The 16,386-nt window shown below is 40.4% G+C and overlaps 1 protein-coding gene across 2 annotated transcripts in view; it reads left to right on the top strand.

The window, feature by feature from the left end:
* Positions 1-14,591, top strand: part of NEK8 (NIMA related kinase 8) — a 112,215-nt gene extending 97,624 nt beyond the window's left edge. Inside the window, exons 14-16 of one of the 2 annotated variants that reach the window (XR_008889036.1) lie at positions 7,062-7,220; positions 13,718-13,935; positions 14,107-14,591. Coding sequence is in view for 1 of the 2 variants with exons in the window: in XM_056559085.1 (XP_056415060.1) it covers positions 7,062-7,220; positions 13,718-13,743 (185 nt within the window). In the remaining variant the exon portion in view is untranslated. Of the gene's footprint in view, positions 1-7,061; positions 7,221-13,717 lie in introns of both variants that reach the window. The other variant, XM_056559085.1, reaches the window with a different exon arrangement.
* The last annotated feature ends 1,795 nt before the right edge of the window (positions 14,592-16,386 follow it).

The raw sequence follows: 16,386 nt of genomic DNA, 5'->3' as shown, positions 1-16,386 counted from the left end.
TACTGCACCACCAATAAGTAAAGTATTACTGTACCAACTATAAGTAAAGTATTACTGCACCACCAATAAGTAAAGTATTAAAGTATTACTACACCACCAATAAGTAAAGTATTACTGCACCACCAATAAGTAAAGTATTACTGCACCACCTATAAGTAAAGTATTACTGCACCACCAATAAGTAAAGTATTACTGTACCAACTATAAGTAAAGTATTACTGCACCACCAATAAGTAAAGTATTAAAGTATTACTACACCACCAATAAGTAAAGTATTACTGCACCACCAATAAGTAAAGTATTACTGCACCACCAATAAGTAAAATATTACTGCACCATCAATAAGTAAAGTATTAAAGTATTACTACACCACCAATAAGTAAAGTATTACTGCACCACCAATAAGTAAAATATTACTGCACCATCAATAAGTAAAGTATTAAAGTATTACTACACCACCAATAAGTAAAGTATTACTGCACCACCAATAAGTAAAATATTACTGCACCATCAATAAGTAAAGTATTAAAGTATTACTACACCACCAATAAGTAAAGTATTACTGCACCATCAATAAGTAAAGTATTACTGCACCATCAATAAGTAAATTATTACTGCACCACCAATAAGTAATGTATTACTGCACCACCAATAAGTAAAGTATTACTGCACCACCAATAAGTAAAGTATTACTGCACCATCAATAAGTAAAGTATTACTGCACCATCAATAAGTAAAGTATTAAAGTATTACTACACCACCAATAAGTAAAGTATTACTGCACCATCAATAAGTAAAGTATTACTGCACCATCAATAAGTAAATTATTACTGCACCACCAATAAGTAATGTATTACTGCACCACCAATAAGTAAAGTATTACTGCACCACCAATAAGTAAAGTATTACTGCACCATCAATAAGTAAAGTATTACTGCACCATCAATAAGTAAAGTATTACTGCACCACCAATAAGTAAAGTATTACTGCACCACCTATAAGTAAAGTACTACTGCACCACCAATAAGTAAAGTATTACTGCACCACCTATAAGTAAAGTATTACTACACCACCAATAAGTAAAGTATTACTGCACCACCTATAAGTAAAGTATTACTGCACCACCAATAAGTAACGTATTACTGCACCACCAATAAGTTAAGTATTACTGCACCACCAATAAGTAAAGTATTACTGCACCACCTATAAGTAAAGTATTACTGCACCACCAATAAGTAAAGTATTACTGCACCATCAATAAGTAAAGTATTACTGCACCACCTATAAGTAAAGTATTACTGCACCACCAATAAGTAAAGTATTACTGCACCACCAATAAGTAAAGTATTACTGCACCACCTATAAGTAAAGTATTACTGCACCACCAATAAGTAAAGTATTACTGCACCACCTATAAGTAAAGTATTACTGCACCACCAATAAGTAAAGTATTACTGCACCACCAATAAGTAAAGTATTACTGCACCACCAATAAGTAAAGTATTACTGCACCATCAATAAGTAAAGTATTACTGCACCACCTATAAGTAAAGTATTACTGCACCACCAATAAGTAAAGTATTACTGCACCATCAATAAGTAAAGTATTACTGCACCACCTATAAGTAAAGTATTACTGCACCACCAATAAGTAAAGTATTACTGCACCACCAATAAGTAAAGTATTACTGCACCACCTATAAGTAAAGTATTACTGCACCACCAATAAGTAAAGTATTACTGCACCACCTATAAGTAAAGTATTACTGCACCACCAATAAGTAAAGTATTACTGCACCACCAATAAGTAAAGTATTACTGCACCACCAATAAGTAAAGTATTACTGCACCACCAATAAGTAAAGTATTACTGCACCATCAATAAGTAAAGTATTACTGCACCATCAATAAGTAAAGTATTACTGCACCACCAATAAGTAAAGTATTACTGCACCACCTATAAGTAAAGTACTACTGCACCACCAATAAGTAAAGTATTACTGCACCACCTATAAGTAAAGTATTACTACACCACCAATAAGTAAAGTATTACTGCACCACCTATAAGTAAAGTATTACTGCACCACCAATAAGTAACGTATTACTGCACCACCAATAAGTAAAGTATTACTGCACCACCAATAAGTAAAGTATTACTGCACCACCTATAAGTAAAGTATTACTGCACCACCAATAAGTAAAGTATTACTGCACCATCAATAAGTAAAGTATTACTGCACCACCTATAAGTAAAGTATTACTGCACCACCAATAAGTAAAGTATTACTGCACCACCAATAAGTAAAGTATTACTGCACCACCTATAAGTAAAGTATTACTGCACCACCAATAAGTAAAGTATTACTGCACCACCTATAAGTAAAGTATTACTGCACCACCAATAAGTAAAGTATTACTGCACCACCAATAAGTAAAGTATTACTGCACCACCAATAAGTAAAGTATTACTGCACCATCAATAAGTAAAGTATTACTGCACCACCTATAAGTAAAGTATTACTGCACCACCAATAAGTAAAGTATTACTGCACCATCAATAAGTAAAGTATTACTGCACCACCTATAAGTAAAGTATTACTGCACCACCAATAAGTAAAGTATTACTGCACCACCAATAAGTAAAGTATTACTGCACCACCTATAAGTAAAGTATTACTGCACCACCAATAAGTAAAGTATTACTGCACCACCTATAAGTAAAGTATTACTGCACCACCAATAAGTAAAGTATTACTGCACCACCAATAAGTAAAGTATTACTGCACCACCAATAAGTAAAGTATTACTGCACCATCAATAAGTAAAGTATTACTGCACCACCTATAAGTAAAGTATTACTGCACCACCAATAAGTAAAGTATTACTGCACCAAATCATTGCCACTTCTACTCATATTTCCCATAGTCATCAATGTTCCTGACCACCTGGTGTGCATACAACTACTGTAGGGTCCTATACACACACAGTGGGTTGCCAGTGGTGCAGTTATGTATTAATGTCAGGAAAGAGGCCTTTCTCCTTAGTTCTCAGAATTAGAGATGGTACTAGTTATAATCCACAACATTCTATGATGGTAATACCTCTTTAATAGATTTGGACTCCCTTAGTTTCCGTTAGAATCTCATCTATTGGACATGTCTTGCTCCGGAGGACCTGGCGTGTTAATGCGTGCTTTATGGGCAATCTATTGATTTTAATGGGAACTGAATTATGCTTCATTTGCCCTGCACTGACACTTCAGTGGAATTGAAAAATTGTATGTTCAGTTCCCCCATAGATTGATAGGTGATTACTGTGGGTCTTAACATCATGACACCCTTAAACAATCTTATTTTAGGGTCTATGTCCAAAGTGGATATTTTCTTTAAAGGGGTACTCCAGTGAAAAATTGTTTTATTGATTTTTTTTGTTGCTTTTTCTTTCTTTTTTTAAACAGATTTGTAAATTACTTCTATTGAAAAATCTTAATCATTCCAGTACTTATGAGCTGCTGTATGTTCCAGAGGAAGTTCTTTTCTTTTTGAATTTATTTTCTGTCTGACCACAGTGCTCTCTGCTGACACCTCTGTCTGTCTCAGGAACTATCCAGAGCAGGATATGTTTACTATGGGGATTTGCTCCTACTCTTGACAGTTCCAGATACAGACAGAGGTGTCAGCAGAGAGCACTGTGGCCACTTCCTCTATAGTATACAGCATCTGATAAGTACTGGAAGGATTAATATTTTTTGTTTATAAAAGTAATTTACAAATCTAATATAGATAAAATGGAGAGGTTCCTGTCTGTCTGACCGTCACTGAAGACCCAAGCCACCCAACAAACTCCTATACCTAAGGTGTAAAAATAGGGAAAATATGTTGAAAGAAAATGGGGCTCAAAGTGGTTTAAAATAATAATTAATATTTATTAATATAGAATAATAATGGATTAAATAGGAAATGTACAGGGCCCTTGTACTCCCCTAAATAATTTTAAATAATAAAAAATATAAAATATAATAAAAACAACAATAAATATAATATAACAACTGTAAAAATATTCTGCGACTTGAGCCTGTAATATCAACATAGCAGTCTAATAATCAATATAATTATGTAGAACAAAAATTCTCAATGCAAATGTTCATTCAATTTTTCCTGTTTTTAGTGATCCTCAATATAAGGCAGATACAATGTAACAGCTGCAGCTACACAGTTACTCAATTGATGTAATTATACAATGTATCTTTCCAGACAGTGATAACTCCATCCAACAGATGCAAAGTAGCACTCCATGGTCAGTAGCAAGTTCAATTGACAGTCAATCAAGATCACTCCTTATAAATCTCTGTTCATATCGCACATTAAAAAATCATATTAAATAGGCCAATTTGCAATATGCTCCATGAAATGCTCCCCGCTCCCGGGGTACCACGGATCACCCTTGTATGTAGTCCTGTATGCCGGCTGTATAGGATGTTTCGCCAGGTTCCTTGTCTCAGTCAGGGATCGCACTGCTGGAGTCTCTGCCAACTCCTAGGATCGCAGCGCTTAGTGGTGGGCACCGTTTGTGGGGACTGCAGAGCTGTCAAGCGGAGTCCCTTAATCTGACCAGCTGGGAACGGTGGCGGTCGGCAAATGCAAAGTCCGTATTGTAGATGGCCCGATCGGCTTCCTACTTGGAATTAATGTAACGGCTGTGTGCGGTATGCAAAGTGTATGACCCGGCGGCGTTCCTCGTGCACAGGTCGTGCGCTCGGGAGATGCCGCACTGTAATAGATAGATAGATGTCTTGGCTCTGCCGGATGATCACTGTTAATATCAGGCAAGTGCTATATGTTGTCATGCTCAATATCGCATATTTAAAATCGCTGGACGCGTTTAAAAACCATCCTCGGTTTTTTCTTCAGCAGCGGAAGTACAAGGGCCCTGTACATTCCCTATTTAATCCATTATTATTCTATATTAATAAATATTAATTATTATTTTAAACCAAATATCTTTGCCCTTTGAGCCCCATTTTCTTTCAACATAATTTACAAATCTGTTTAAAGTTCTGCCACCAGTTGATTAAAAAAATAATAATAATAGTTTTTCACCGGAGTATCCCTGTAAAGGGATCCAGTCATTATTTTCACGCTGTCCAAATCATGGGCAGCATGAAACATGGACAGGTTCCCCCAGCACTGTATGGCAAACTCAATGGGGCTCATGTGGGTAATGCTTTGCAGCATTTTAGTGACAGGTTCCCTATAAGGTCCTAATTTATATGGATCTAGACCTAGTGTAAGTCATATTCTTTCTAGCAATCTACTGAATTTGCTTCTTTATAATTTATCTACTTCTGTCGATCCAGAAGCAAAGAAGCTAAAAAGAAACCTGGAATCATTGCTAATTTTTTTCCCAGAAGAAAAAGTTAATCTCTGACTTTGAATGATAATCTGATATATCCCCTGAATAAGTTTCTGCTATAATGCGATAATGATATCTAATCTAGATGGATGAAGAAACCATGAACCTACTTATAGAAACCTGCTGCACACATGTACATGTTATGATACACACCTGAAAACATGAGGCCAAAGTCATTATCCTAAGCAATTATATCATCTTATTATATCATTGTGATATTCTCAGGTCCGCCAGGTTCATCGAAGCCAACAATGACATAGCTGACGTAATCATTTATAATGTAGTCTGCTTTTCTAAGCTATCGCCTCCCTCTTAGGGTTGGTTCACACCACGTTTTTCAAGTACATTTCCCGTATACGTTTTCATTATTGAAAATGTATGGAACCGTATTGAAAACTGTATGCATAGACAAATAATTGAAAACCGTATGCACCTGGATGCATCAGGTTGTGTACTTTTTGCTTGCAATGCGGTTTTCTCCCGTACTCAAAACCGTGGTTGACCACGGTTTTGTCTCCAGTTTAAAAACCGTACTGCAACCAAATACGTTTTTTTTAACATGGACGTCAATGGTAAACGCATATGTATATGGTTCCATACGGGAAACTGTATACGGTTTTTACTTTGCACATGCGCATTTGCATCCTACACCCAATACCCCTCCCAGTAAAGGTGGACAAAATTTTCAAAAACGTATGTTTTAAAAAAAAAATAAAAACGGACGGAACTGTATGCTTTTTTAAAAACAGTATACGGTTTAAAAACACATACGGTTTACTTTTTTCCATTCTGTTCCATCCATTTTTTGCCATACGGTTTTCTTTAGAAAAACGGATTGAAAACAGTATGGCAAAAACGTGATGTGAACCCAGCCTTAAAAGGGTACTTCACCCCAAGACATCTTATCCCCTATCCAAAGGATAGAGGAAAGGAGGGCAGATCGCCGGGATTACTGCATAGAACGAGTTTGCTCTGCGCGTAATGGCGGGCAGTACAGGGGCCGGAGCATCGTTAAGTCCCGGCTCCGCCCCTCTTGACATCACGGCCCGCCCCCTCAATACAAGTCAATGGGAGGGGGCGTGGCGGTTGACATCATGCTGCTCCATCCCCTGTATTGCCCGTCATTACGCACAGAGCGAACTCGCTCTATACAGTAATGATAGCGCGGTGCCGCAGCGGTGTTCCCCAGCAGTGGGACCACGGCGATCTGACATCTTATCCCCTATCCTCTGGATAGGGGATAAGATGTCTAGGGGCGGAGTCCCCCTTTTATCGTGTTTGCCATTATGCAGTAGTGAACCTCCATATAGAGCAGTGGACTCTAAACTGTGGACCTCAAGCTGTTGCAAAACTACAACTCCCAGCACGCCCGGTCAGCCGTTGGCTGTCCGGGCGTGCTGGGTGTTGTAGTCTTGCAGCAGCTGGAGGTCCACAGTTTAGAGACCACTGCTCTATATGTATAATGTTCTCTGCATACCTAAAACAACTTATTTTCAGCTGTGAGAGCCGCCGGAAGGCTGAAAATAAATAGCTGTATTTATTTTGACAGTTGCGTCCTGTATTTTTCTCATCACGTGTATGGAGTCCATCTATGTCGTGGGGCTGTGCCGCAATCCCAAAATAACAAAAGCAGATGTTCCCTTTTGCAGATGGCCAAGTCTTAACCTGGGGAAAGGGAGCCAGAGGACGATTAGGACGCAGAGATGAGGGAATCGCGGTCCCAAAAATGGTTCAACTCGACGAGAGTCACCCTTACACAGTGACATCAGTGGCCTGTTGCCATGGCAACACTCTTTTAGCGGTGAAACGTAAGTATGCCACAAGTGTTTAAGCTCGTATCAGTATGCATGAGCTACGTCCTGCAGGGACATCTCAGCTATGTCAGGCTTCCTGTCAGTGACGATGATTTGCTATAAAACCCCCGAAAACCATTCTATATGGCTTCTTCCCGAAATCCTGTAATCATAATCCAGTGCCATTCTCCGAGGAAGAAGCCGACAGTGAATAGAACTGCTGGCAAAAGTCCAAGTGAGGATGTCAAAAACTATGTGAAGAATGGAGGGCTTTTACACTGACATTTCGGATATTTGAGCTCTCGCCTCTGGTAGAAGCGTATACCTTTGGGTATTTTGAACTGTGAGAGTTCTGTACGAGGCTCTTTATACAAGGCCCTCGCTCGCTGTGATTTATACTCCCTGTTTGAGTGTTGAAAGGTGCATTGATTCTCACCAGCCATGCCAATTTAACACATATGTCTAAAACTAAACCTTTCAACGGGGTTGTGTTCCCGTAGCCGCCCCGTCCGGACCTTCTGTTTTTCATCCAATTTTATTGATGTTGTTTCTATGGTTCGTTAACAGCTTAATGAGTTTTCGCTTAGTTTGTCGGCCTTTAGTACAGACATCCGCTTTAAGACAGAAACAGCCTCCAGGTTATATACGCCAGCAACCAATCCGAAGTATGAGACCTTCATATCAGAAATTCCTATTAACCCCTTAAAAGGGTACTCCAGTGGGAAATTATTATTTTATTTTATTTTTTTTAAATCAGCCAGTGCTAGAAAGTTATACAGATTTGTAAATTACTTCTATTTAAAAATCGTAATCCTTCCAGTACTTATCAGCTGCTGTATAAGTTGTGTAGTTCTTTCTAGTCTGACTACAGTGCCACCTCTGTCCGTGTCAGTAACTGTCCAGAGCAGGAGAGGTTTGCTATGGGGATTTGCTTCTGCTCTGGACAGTTCCTGACACAGACAAAGGTGACAGCAGAGAGCACTGTGGTCAGATTGGAAAGAACTGCACAACTTCCTCTGTAGTATACAGCAGCTGATAAGTATATATATCTCTATGGGAGAGCCAAAGATAGCCAAACAGCTCTCTCATAGAGATATATGGAGGTGGTGCTTCGGCCGCTGCTTCGTGCGGGGGTCTACACATTCCGTTCCCGGCGAGAGAGGGGGACCCCTACAGGAGATCGTAGGGGGTCCCATCGGTTTGACCCCCTGCAATCTAAAACTTATGCCTTATCCTGTGGCTAGGGGGATACGTTTTTGTGCATGATATATATATATATATATATATATATATATATATATATATATCCTTTTAAGATTTTAAAATTAAGGTTATTTACAAATCTGTATAATTTTCCAGCACCAGTTGATTTGAATTTTTTTTCTCTTGAGTACCCCTTTAAGGAAGCAGCCACTTTTTGTTTTTGCATTTTTATTTTTTTACTTTTTAATAGCCATAACTGTTTACTTTTTCCATCTACAGCAGAGTTTTTTTTTAATTTTTTTTGTTAGTGACACCCTTTTTAGACATGCATAGTTGTGTGACACACACTTCTCACCCTACCACCAGTTGCACATATGACGTCGCACATCCTACGACACACGATGTGATGCCAGTATCAGCATTACAAATATGGCAGCTATCCCCCTGTGCAGTTTCATCACACCCTTTATCACCCCCTGTGGCACTTCATCACCCCCTGTGCCATTTCGTTTTTGTTTTTTATTTTTTAATGCTGTGATCTGTACTAATTTAGCATAAATCAGACTTTTTAAAACATCTTCTTTCTGGGATGTGACCAAAATATGAAATTCTGATATTTGGATTTTTTTTTTCCTATCAGCATGCAGGATCAGTAATGTTATATTTTAATAGTATGGACAATTCTGCACACAGTGATTTTTAAATATTTTTTATTATTATTATTAATTTATTATGTGTATATATACATATATATATATTTATTTATTTATATTTTTTAATTATATATTACACCTTTTTAGCCCCCCTAAGGGGGACTGAATTGCTCTTATAGATTAGTGTAATCCTAAAGTATTACATTGATCCATCAGTAATCTACCCGTTCAGCTTGTACCAGCAGCCTAGTACAGGCTTCAGGCTGCCATAACATGACAACTTATCGGCTCCCCGCAATCCTGCCCCCAACCACCAATGACATCTGCCGAACACTGTTTAAATGCAGATGTCGGCTTCAATAGCGCCATTTACACAGTTATTAGCAGCTGAATGCAGCCCTCAGCTTTCGGGTATGGAGGGGTCTCAACTCTTGAGCTCTCTACATACAACCTTAATGATGCCATGATGGATGTACGGTATATGTCATGAGTCGTTATATGTCATGCTGTCCAATCTGCAGACAGCATGTTATAGAGCAGGAGGAGCTGAATGATGCATAGATTTATAGGAAAAGATCAATGATCATTTATTTATGTAAATCTCTGCTCATTCTGGGCTAAGTAGTCAAGTGGGCGGTCCTACTCAGTAATTGACAGCTCCTTGCACACTTATACACAGGTAGCTGTCCATCACTGAGTTGGTCTGTCCACATGACTGCTTAGGGCGAAGAGATTTCAATGAATATATGATAAGTTATTTTGTAACTTTTCCCACCAAAATGTATATCAGTCTGCTCAACTCCTCCTGCTCTATAACACGATGCCTGAAGATTGGACTGTAATTCAATGGGACCGGTTCCTTTTAAGTTCCTAGTCCTGGTTTCTCATAAAGTAAGTGCTTCCTCTGTGACTGTAAAATGTAGAAGAACAGCATTATTGTTTCTGCCCTGTGATCTGTAAGCAGAAATTATATAGATTATACAGTTGACTTCTAATAATCTGGCATGTTTAGAGTGAAAACACAATCTGGCATTTGCATGCGGGCAAAATGTGGCAGCTGATCACCACACAGGTGTGGTGGCCCAGTATGGGATGGTGTTTCCCCGTACCCTTCTCCTGCCCTGTCAGGCAGAGTCCCTTTATGCCCCCAGGGCCCCTTTATGCCCCCAGGGCCCCCTGCAGTGTTATCCCCTATGTACATATGTTATATGTTAAAAGAGTAATGTTTCTTTAATTACTGTGACTTTACCGTTACCCAGGAGGCACTAGTGACCAGGTGACCCCTAAAGAGACCTATGGGCTCTTTGCTAGACACTCCTATAAAGCCAGGGGTGGATCTACAATCTCTCTCTTCCAGCATTCTTGCTCCTGCTGAGGTCCAGTGCAGTCGTCTCAGAGTATGTGTCCAGAGCATTGGAGGCCTCAAGCCTAAAGTCTGCAGCCACAAAGTCAGCTCAAGTAAGCTCAAAGTCATCTTCATGTCAATTGTCAAGTCAGTCAAGTCAAGTCTTCCATAGAGTCACTGTAGCCTGCACAGAAGTGTCTCTACATACTGCAAGTCCCAGCAAGCCTGCGAGGTCCCCCTGTGTCACTGGTCACCTCCTTGGGATATTGGCTGTACTGTATCACCTGTCTACCCTCAGTAAATCTACCATTGTCCGTAACTTGGTGTCTTCACTGCCCCCGTGCCTAGCCCAGGACCAGCGGTATTACCTTCGGGTGGTTAAGGCTAAACCGCGCCCTGGCGTCACGACAAGAAGGGGTTAATAACATCTGCCCTACATTGCACGACGCACAGGTTTTTCAACAAATCTGTGATTGGCTGCTTCATTTCATCCACATGTGACACCAAATAGTTTTTTTTAGTCTTAGGCCATGTTAACGTGATGGAATTATGGCCACTAAATTACCAAAAAGCTGTGCTGCCCCATCTCTCACTGGAAGGCTTAAGTTTCTTGATACAATGGCGTTCCGATCTTACTGACTGTGTGAATGGCAAGTCACTTTCTCTATGTGACTCATATTAAAGGGGTATTCCAATGAAAAACAAATGTTTTCAAGCCAGCTGGTGCCAAAAAGTTATACAGATTTGTAAATTGCTTCTATATAAAAATATTAATCCTTCCAGTACTTATCAGCTACTGTATACTACAGAGGAAGTTGTGTAGTTCTTTCCAGTCTGACCACAGTGCTCTCTGCTGACACCTAGGTCCATGTCAGGAACTGTCCGGAGCAGGAGAGGTTTGCTATGAGGATTTGCTTCTGCTCTGGACAGTTCCTGACACTGACAGAGGTGGCAGCAGAGAGCAATGTGGTGAGACTATAAAGAACTACACAACTTCCTCTGAAGCATACAGCAGCTTATAAGTACTGGAAGGATTAAGATTTTGTATATAGAAGTAATTTACAAATCGTTTTTACTTTCTGGTCGATATGAAAAAGTTTTTTCCCCACCGTACATCTTATTGAGGTGCATTAAGAAAGTGACTTCTCAGTTGCTGTTGGAATCGGACAGTGGTGTAAGCAGCAGGACGGGACAGCATTGTATTGGAGAACTAAAGCCGACCGGAAAGGGAAAAAGCAGTGCAGCTGTTTAGCGGTATTATCTTACTTCTGTGAAATAATACATATTTTTTCCCTGCAGTGGCGCTGTAATATCCATTGACATTGCCCTGCTTCCACCCTGCCAAATATTAGGATTTTTCCTGGTGATCTGGCAGAGCACTATTTTTGATGCAGGATGCCTGCTGTTCTAGTAAGATTTTTCCAATTGAATGTGTTTAATATGAATTTGCAATATAGAACCCAAATTTAAAAAACCACAAGAGTCCAAATGCAATTGCACAATGGTCTAGTAATTCCATCATCCATCTAGATTAGTGTATTCCAACCAGAGTGCCTCCAGCTGTTGCAAAACTACAACTCCCAGCTTGCCCGGACAGCCTAAGGCTGTCCGGGCATGCTGGGAGTTGTAGTTTTGCAACAGCTGGAGTCATTCTGGTTGGAATACACTGATCTAGACTTTGGCCTATATAGCAATATTTAAGATGTAAATACACAAATATAGAATATTTGCACAAACAATGGGGCAAATTGATCAAAACCTGTGTAGAGAAAGAGTGGTGCTGTTGCCCATAGCAACCAATCAGATAACTTTTTTCATTTTTCAGAGGCCTTTAAAAAAAAAAAAAAAATTTAAAGAAACAATCTGGTTGCTATGGGCAACTGCACCACTCTTCCTGTACACATGTTTTGATAAATCTGCCCTTAATAACTCCTTAAGGGAGATTCATCAAAACCTGTGAAGAGGAAGAGTGGTTCAGTTGCCCATAGCAACCAGATGGTTCAAATTTTTTTTTTTTAATTAAAGGCCTCTAGAAAATGAAAGAAACAATCTGATTGGTTGCTATGGGCAACTGCACCACTCTTTCTCTACACAAGTTTTGATAAATCTTCCCCATTGAATGTCATGCATTATAGAAGTGTGTAAAGATCCCTTATTTTGCTCCTTCTTCCCAGAGAGTAGTCCTGAGCGGGCACTCTACATGCATATACCATAATAGGGTATAGGGAAAGGATTTGTTTTGATGAAACAAAACATCGTTCCGCCCCTAAACATTTTATCCCTTATCCAAAAGACGGGGCGGAGGCTTCTGACGTCACGGCCGCGCCCCACTCGTGATGTCTTGGCCCTGCCCCCTCAATGCAAGTCTATGGGAGGGGGCGTGACAGCCGTCACGCCCCCTCCCATAGACTTGCATTGAGGGGACAGGGCCATGACATCACGAGCGGGGCGCGGCCGTGACGTAAAGAGCCTCCGACGCTCTAAACGAATGCCGGGTGCAGCAGGGAGATTGCGATGGTCCCCAGCGGCGGGACCCACGTGATCAGACATCTTATCCCTTATCCTTTGGATAGGGGATAAGATGTCTAGGGGCGGAGTACCCCTTTAAGGGTAGGGTCACAAGGGCGCAATTCTGAAGCTTATTTTACTATCCATTGACTTCAATAGGTTGGAAAATACGCAGCAGCAAATTACATTACTAAGGTTTTTGGATGAATTTTTTTATTTTTTTTTTATTGTTTAAGTATGAATATTTTTTAATTACTTTCTTTTTATTACTAATTTGGGAATGATTCCTTTACTGCAATACATTTCCACTTCTTTGTATTCTTTTATAAAGTCCTATGCTGTCCTGGAATCAACAACCTTATTGTCGTGAGATTTACATTTCTGCATCCCAAAATGTGGGAGCTGGTTATTGAAAACATATTTCATATTCCGTAATACAAGAACTGTTGTAAAGAATAACACTGGAAATAAAGCAGGAGTGTATGCATTAAATTCATATTTTATAGGACGTCTGTTTACTAATAAATCTACAGTAGAGTGTTATATATAGATATATATATATATATATATATATATATATATATATATATAGATTGTTTCTGTTTGGGGTTGAGACATTGAGTAACCTTGAAATGAATCACGGCCGGTTTATCGCTCCCAGAGACACCGGGTCGATACGGGGAATCGTCAACCTTTCAGTCTCCTTGTTAGTGATATCTGTGTACCATGACATAAGTCACAGCGAGAAATACCCTCTCCACGTGTGCTCCTGGAGTAACGCTTTATTTCAATTACACTTCCAGCTGGCATAGAAGATGTTCCTGTGTGAGAGAAGAACGTCAGGAGAGATCAATTCACTTGTCCATGAGCCGTAAGTCTTGACAGACCGATGGCAAAAGCTTCCTCCAGTAGTCCTTTGTATTCTGCGCCTGCCAAATATCTGGATGGTTTTATGTAGTGAGCAGTTTGTTACAAGAGGATTCAGCCAAATCCTATGGCAGCAGCAATAAGCAAGATCAAGGTAAAGATATTTCTGTAGATTTCCATAAAATAACCAGCGGTCATGAGCCTGACTGCAATGGGTTCTTGGAACATCCTGGATAAGCCGGTCTACCAACATTTCCAATGCAAGTCATTTTGTAAACACATATTATGTTTATCTACAATGCATCATTTTGTTTTGAAACTGTAGAGGTCAGGCAGCGACAAATTGACTCTTCTTCATGCTCCGTATGGTCTTCCTCCCCATATATTATGACCCATGATCACTGACTGTGGACCCTTTTACAGTGAAGATCGGCTCACTCAGCTGCTACCCCCCTTCCAGTGCGGGCTACCATTAAAGTTAAGTGGCCTTTCAAATCAGATTAACATTGTCCGAATCCACCAATTTCGGCAGATCAAGACAACATCTAATATGTACGAGAGTCTCTTAATCTTTCCCCAGCAGCAAATGTCAGGGGGGTCAGAAAAGCCTAAGCAGTAGGATCTCAACAACTTCCATCCCTTCCTGTTCGGACGGGAGGTAAGCAGCCGCCAGAGGAGTTTGTCAGCAGCTTACTCTTGTCTTCCAATTTAGAGCACATGTATTCTTAAAGGGGTACTCCGGTGGAAAACTTTTTATTTTTTATTTTTTTAAATCAACTGGTACCAAAAAGTTAAACAGATTTGTTAATTACTTCTATTAAAAAAATCTTAATCTTTCCAATACGTATTAGCTGCTGAATACTACAGAGGAAATTATTTTCTTTTTGGAACACAGAGCTCTCTGCTGACATCACGAGCACAGTGCTCTCTGCTGACATCTCTGTCCATTTTAGGAACTGTCCAGAGCAGCATATGTTTGCTATGGGGGATTTTCTCCTACTCTGGACAGTTCTTAAAATGGACAGAGATGTCAGCAGAGAGCACTGTGGTCGTGATTCAGCAGAGAGCTCTGTGTTCCAAAAAGAAAATAGTTTCCTTTGTAGTATTCAGCAGCTAATAAGTACTAGAAGGATTAAGATTTTTTAATAGAAATAATTTACAAATCTTTCTGGCACCAGTTGATTTAAAAAAAAATAAAAAATTCTACCGGGGTACCCCTTTAAAGGGGAACTCCGCTACTAGACATCTTATTCCCTATCCAAATGATAGGGATAAGATGTCTGATCACAGGTGTCCTGCTGCTGGGCCCCCCGGCAATCTCTTGCAGCACCCTGCATTCTAAACGAATGCTGGGTTCCTGCGGCAGTGGTTGTGACATCACGGTCATGCCCCTCGTGATGTCACACCACGCCCCCTCCATTTATGTCTATGGGAGGGGTCGTGTCGGCCGACACGCCCCCTCCCATAGACATGAATGGAGGGGGCATGGTGTGACATCACGATCACGGGCTCCGGCTCAGAACATTCTGAACCCGAGTACCCCTTTAAGCCAAGCATGCATGTCTATGGGGAAGTCAGCAGACATAGCTGTCAGCAGAAAGAGCATTTGGTCAACTACTGTCTAATGTGTATGGACTGCCTAAGGCTAGGTTTCCACACCCTTTGGATAGGGGATAAGATGTTTTTCGGCGGAGTACCTCTTTAAAAGCTCCATAATAGTGCAAAGATCTATGTGTGTAACCCATTTGGGTTTGCCAAAAATCTGCCATCTATGGAGAAACAAAGATCCAGACATATACATTTTATGTAATTCTGTTGCTGCGGCTAAGATAAATTATATCGACTACACTTCCTGCAACTTCCTCCAACTCAGTGGGATCAAAGCAGGCACTGGGACACTCATAGGAATGGTAACGTTTATTTCCCATCATGCGACCCATCATACACCTACGATATCACACCACGGAGCGCCATCTGGGTTTTCTTTTAAGATAAATGATGTCAGAGGTGTCTGGTATCTGCGTATCGATGGAACTGTTGATTCGCATTGTAACAATGTGCCAGCGCCGCTGCAGGTGAGGGAGACGCAAGGAGACGACAGCAAGCGCACGGTATATAGGAAGGAAGACGGACGCCAGCATTTCCAGTAAAATGATGAAGACTTTATTCACGCAACTTCCATAGTAGGCCTAAAACAGGAACACGTGATGGTCTACATGGAGGTACACATTTATAGGTTGTCTAGACCATGATAGCCTGAAGCACAGTAAACAGAGGACAGGCAGGGGACTTTTATAGTGTTTATAATTTTAACCATATTTCCGTGTCTAGATATAAATTCAAAACAAAAATTATATGTTGTATCTTAAAGGGGTACTCCGCCCCTAAACATCTTATCCCCCATCCAAAATACGGGGCGGAGGCTTCTGACGTCACATTCATGCCCTGCCCGTGATGTCACGTCCCTGCCCCCTCAATGCAAGTCTATGGGAGGGGGCGTGATGGCCGTCACGCCCCCTCCCATAGACTTGCATTGAGGGGGGCAGGGCCGTGACATCACGAGCAGGGCACGGCCGTGACGTAAAGAGCCTCCGACGCTTTAAAC

This window comes from Hyla sarda, chromosome 2 (assembly GCF_029499605.1).
Source record: "Hyla sarda isolate aHylSar1 chromosome 2, aHylSar1.hap1, whole genome shotgun sequence".
NCBI lineage: Eukaryota > Metazoa > Chordata > Amphibia > Anura > Hylidae > Hyla > Hyla sarda.
This window is presented reverse-complemented; position numbering and strand designations above follow the sequence as displayed.